Source organism: Mastomys coucha, unplaced genomic scaffold (assembly GCF_008632895.1).
Source record: "Mastomys coucha isolate ucsf_1 unplaced genomic scaffold, UCSF_Mcou_1 pScaffold9, whole genome shotgun sequence".
In the NCBI taxonomy this organism is placed as follows: Eukaryota; Metazoa; Chordata; class Mammalia; order Rodentia; family Muridae; genus Mastomys; species Mastomys coucha.
Genome location: NW_022196915.1, coordinates 34362734 through 34367410, shown reverse-complemented (window position 1 = coordinate 34367410; position 4677 = coordinate 34362734). Strand labels below are relative to the sequence as shown.

The window sequence follows — 4677 nt, the reverse complement described above, 5'->3', positions numbered from 1 at the left end:
CCCCCCCCCCCCAGGCTGGAGAGATGGCTCAGAGGTTAAGAACACTAGCTGCTCTTCCAGAGAGGTCCTCGGTTCAATTCCCAGCAACCACATGGTGGCTCATAACCAGCTATAATGAGATCTGGTGTCCTCTTCTGGGCTGGAGGCAGAACAATAAATTGAATGAATGAATGAATGATCTTTTTAAAAAAAAAATTTCCAGCTGGGCATGATGGCACTTGGAAGTAGGGGTAGGCAGATCTCTGTGAATACAAGGCCATCCTGGTACAAAGCGAGTTCCAGGCCAGTTGGGGTTCCATACAGAAACCTATCTCAAAAGAACAATGGCGACAGCAGGAACACTGGGCTTCCATACTTTTGTCACTTTCCTTGGTGGGCTGACTTACCAATTTGCGTCACACTCGGCTAAGCCTGCATTCAACCCAGCCCTCACACACCGCACAGCTGCTGTCTATGGGTGACAATGATAGGCACCTGAGACAAACGGAAAGTACTCCCTTCTCTTCTCAGTCAGGCTCTCCAACATCTCCTTACCTTCCAGAGCTGACAAACATGTCCTAATTACTGACTGGAAAAAAACGTCTGTTGAGGACCAGAGAACAAGTGCTATAGCCTCTGCAGGCTACTACATGCTCTGCCACAACCATAAACGCTCACTATGGACCACTGTGAAAGCTAGTCACAGGTAATTTAGAAGTGAATGAGTTCATAATTGTATGGTAACTGAAGTCTAATCAATAATTTCTACATTTCCCCAAGTATTATTCTTTGATCCTTCCCTAATTATTCTGTATAATCTATTCTTGGCAACACGAGTCAGGACAAGTTAGCTGAGACTGCAGTTTGCCAAGCCTAATCTACCTGAGAATCCCAGTCTCCTTTGTTCTGACCTTCCTTATCCCCTACACTGCTATGGGGTCGGTCTTGTCATTCTTACTGTGTGCACCTCTCTACCTTCTTTCCTCTTGGCATTACCACACTCTGGCCCTGATAAAGTCTGGGACACTGTCTGAACATTCTTTCTGCCTACATGAAAATACCCCATGGAAGCTGTTCTCATCAATTCTTCCCAAGAACTCTTTCTAAGATACAAGTCCAATCAGAGGCTGGAGAGAAGGCTCAGTAGGTATGAGCACTTTTTGCTCTTACAGAGAACCAGGGACCCACACAATGGCTCACAATCATTTGTAACCACAGTTCCAGGAAATCTTACACCTTCTTCTAGCTTCTGAGGGCACCAGGAATGCAAGTAGTTTACAGACAGACATGTAGCCAAACAGTCATAGTCACAGGCACATAAAATAAAGATAAATCATACATATATAGGTAATTTTAAAAATACATACATTACACATAAAAATCAAATGCAAAATCCCTCAAATCATCATCCCCCTGCAGTATACTTGATAGACAGATAGATAGACAGACCGACAGACCAACCGACCAACAACCTGACAGTATTAACCTGACTAAAACCTCCAATAGTAAACTAACCTAAGGCCCACTTTCTATAGTGGTTTACAAAAACCATCATGACCTTTTCAGCTTTGTTCACTGCACTCTTAACAATACTCTGGAGTCACCCCTGAGCTTTCTGTCCTTGCAGGGTGAGACTCAGTATTTACTTGGTAAAGTGACTCAGCCCTAAAGACAGCTTAGGCACGGCCTCCTCTGTAAACCCTTTATCCACGAATTCCACGAATTACTGTTGCTTTGGCTTCTGCATTTTTATTATTTCTTCAATACATCTACATGAATCACATTTTATCACTGGCCTACACATTCTACTTCCTAAGGCATGCAGTATTCACTATTATTTCTCTGGTAGCATATGTGGTCATAGGTGCAGACAAGCCTTTTAAAGCCTTTTAAGTCCAATGTAATCATTAACACTGTAAATAAGGATACACATGGATTTTAGTCCCTTCATACAATGCCAACTCTCTGGCAGCTCTACATATCAACTGTCATTTCTAAGAAACTTTCCATTGTACACTTGTCCTCTGATACCCATGAGGGAACGCACCACCAATGCCAAAGCCTCCTGAGACTGCTCAACTCCTTACAGAAAATGACACTGTACTTCAGTGTAGCCCACATACTTCTCCTGTATACTTTAAATACCTCTAGATTACTTATACAAAGTTGATGTATAAGTACATTTGATGTACAAAGTAGATAGTTGTACTGTACTGTTTACAAAATGACAATTTTAACTGTCCATATTTAAAACAGATACTTTCATATACTTTAACAGACACAATCATTTTTCAAGTATTTTCAGTCCAATACTTACTTATATGTACGTGTGTGTGTGTGTGTGTGTGTGTGTGTGTGTGTGTGTGTGTGTGTACTTTTTTAAAATGTACAACTTGCCAGCAATTTTAAACACAAGGTTTAAAATTAATGCCTGGCTCTGAATACTCCTAGTGACCTTTCAAGTACTCAGACCCAGTCATGTGACCTTTTCCAACCATCATAACTTGTTATGCCAGTTTCTACAGCTGCTATGTGACTCATCTCTGAAGGCCCAGTACTTAGAGATATGTAAATGTTTGAAAACTGAATCAAATGTTTCACCTTTTCAACTCCTACAAAGTGTTCACTAATATGTCCTTGTCAATAACTACAAGCCCTTAAGCCACCATCCTCAGGTTTATAAATTTCCAGCGAATCTTTTATATAGTTATAGATGAAATTTAAAGTGTTTATTCCTGGTAACTTTTATCAATTCATACTAATGAAAGCAATCAGTGAGGTGAAAAATCTGTTTCAGAGCCACTACATATAATCATGCAATGAGTTAAAAAGATTATGTACCGCTTCCATTTTTAGACTTCTTCTGCCCTGCTTTCTTCTTCAAGGCAGCTGCGTCAGGGGGTGGGGCCGGCTGTTTTGTAACTAGGACAGGTTCCACTTTTTTGCCTGGAACCCTTGATGCATCACTGTCTTTGATGATCTGCTCTTCAAGTGAAGGTTTTTGTTTCTTCTCCTTCTTCTTTCTTTCCCTAACACTACTAGAAGTTTCTGTCACATTCAATGGAGCAGGTACAAACTGTTCATCCTCCACAGGTGGAGCATCAGATAATTTAAAGTCCCGAGGCACATGCTCAGAATCAGATTCATGAAGGGTCCCATTCTGCATTTCTTTCTTTTTATTCTTCTTCTTTTCTGCCTTCTTTTTATCTGTTTTTGTAGAAATCAACTTTTGTTCTCTTTTTTGTTTTGCAAGAACTTCATCATATAATGTTTCTTTCATGAAAAGCCAGAAGAAAAGGAAAATGACGGTAATAACTACTGAAGGGATAAGGACAACGAAATATGTTGATTCATACAGCTCCATGGTCTTCTCTTCAGGAAAACCTATGCAGACTCTAAATAGGGGAGACAATAAAGAGAGAAACCAGTCAATTATATAAAAGTAAACTGCTAGCACCCTACCCTAACAGTTAGCACTTCAGATTTAATCCGATCTTACTCATAACACAAAACAAGTTAGCTGTTTAAAAACACGGCTCTGGGGCTGGAGAGATGGCTCATCGGATAAGAGCTCACAACCATCTGTGATGAGATCTGACACCCTCTTGTAGTGCGTCTGAACACAGCTACAGTGAATTACACCAGAGAGAGGAGCCAGAGAAAACGGGGCTGGAGTTCAACTCCCAGCAGCCACACTTATGATGGCTCACGGCCATCTGTACAGCTACAGTGTACTCATACACAGAAAATAAATAAAATAAAATAAATCTTTAAAAAAAAGTTTTAAAAAATGGCTCTGGGCCAGGCGGTGGTGGCGTACACCTTTAATCCCAGCACTTGGGATGCAGAGGCAGGCAGATTTCTGAGTGTGAGGCCAGCCTGGTCTACAGAGTGAGTTCCAGGACAGCCAGGGCTACAAAGAGAAACCCTGTCTCAAAAAAAAACAAAAATAAAAAAAAATAAAACATGGCTCTGTTGCCTACACCTGAGCTATATTATAAAAGGGAAATGGGTGGTCAGTGACAAGTGAGGCAGATCCTTCACTTCTCACACCCTAAAGGGGGGTAGGGACGAGGGGAGGGCGGGGCTTCTCCACTGCCCTCTCTCTTTTTGGCAGGGTAGGAGATGAAAGATAGTCATGACAAGTACTGCTAGGAGTTGAACCCAGAACACCCCACCGTGCTCTACAATAGACTTGCCTAAGACTCAATTTTGGTGCTTAATACTTAGTTCCCCCTTCAAGCATATAATGCTAATATATACTACTTAGAAAACATGTGAAAATAAAGACGTATTAGCAATTACCAACATACTTTCGTCATTAAAAGTTGTAAACTTTTAGATCCAGTGATGGTGGTGCACACCTTTAATCCCAGCACTTGGGAGGCAGAGGCAGGTAGAGTTTTTAAGATCAGCCTGGTCTACACTGTAAGTTCCAAGACAGCCAGGGCTTCACAGAGAAACCTTGTCTCAGGGTAAAAAAAAAAAAAAAAGTACCGCACTTTTAAAAACAGGGAAAGACAGAGGTGGTTAAGACAACTACTAGTGCCAGGCGGTGGTGGCGCACGCCTTTTATCCCAGCATTTGGGAGGCAGAGGCAGAGGGATTTCTGAGTTCGAGGCCAGCCTGGTATACGGAGTGAGTTCTAGGCCAGCCAGGGCTACACAGAGAAACTCTGTCTCAAAAAACAAACAAAAA

The 4677-nt window shown here is 41.6% G+C and overlaps 1 protein-coding gene across 29 annotated transcripts in view; it reads right to left on the bottom strand.

Moving 5' to 3' along the window:
• Ktn1 (kinectin 1) overlaps positions 1-4677 on the bottom strand; it is a 123038-nt gene that overhangs the window by 76013 nt on the left and 42348 nt on the right. For 25 of the 29 annotated variants that reach the window (XM_031362475.1, XM_031362480.1, XM_031362486.1 and 22 more), the window contains exon 2: positions 2821-3374. In XM_031362475.1, the coding sequence (XP_031218335.1) occupies positions 2821-3343 (523 nt within the window). In that variant the 5' untranslated portion in view covers positions 3344-3374. Of the gene's footprint in view, positions 1-2820; positions 3375-4677 lie in introns of those variants that run through there. The other 4 variants (XM_031362474.1, XM_031362476.1, XM_031362503.1 and 1 more) reach the window with 2 other exon arrangements.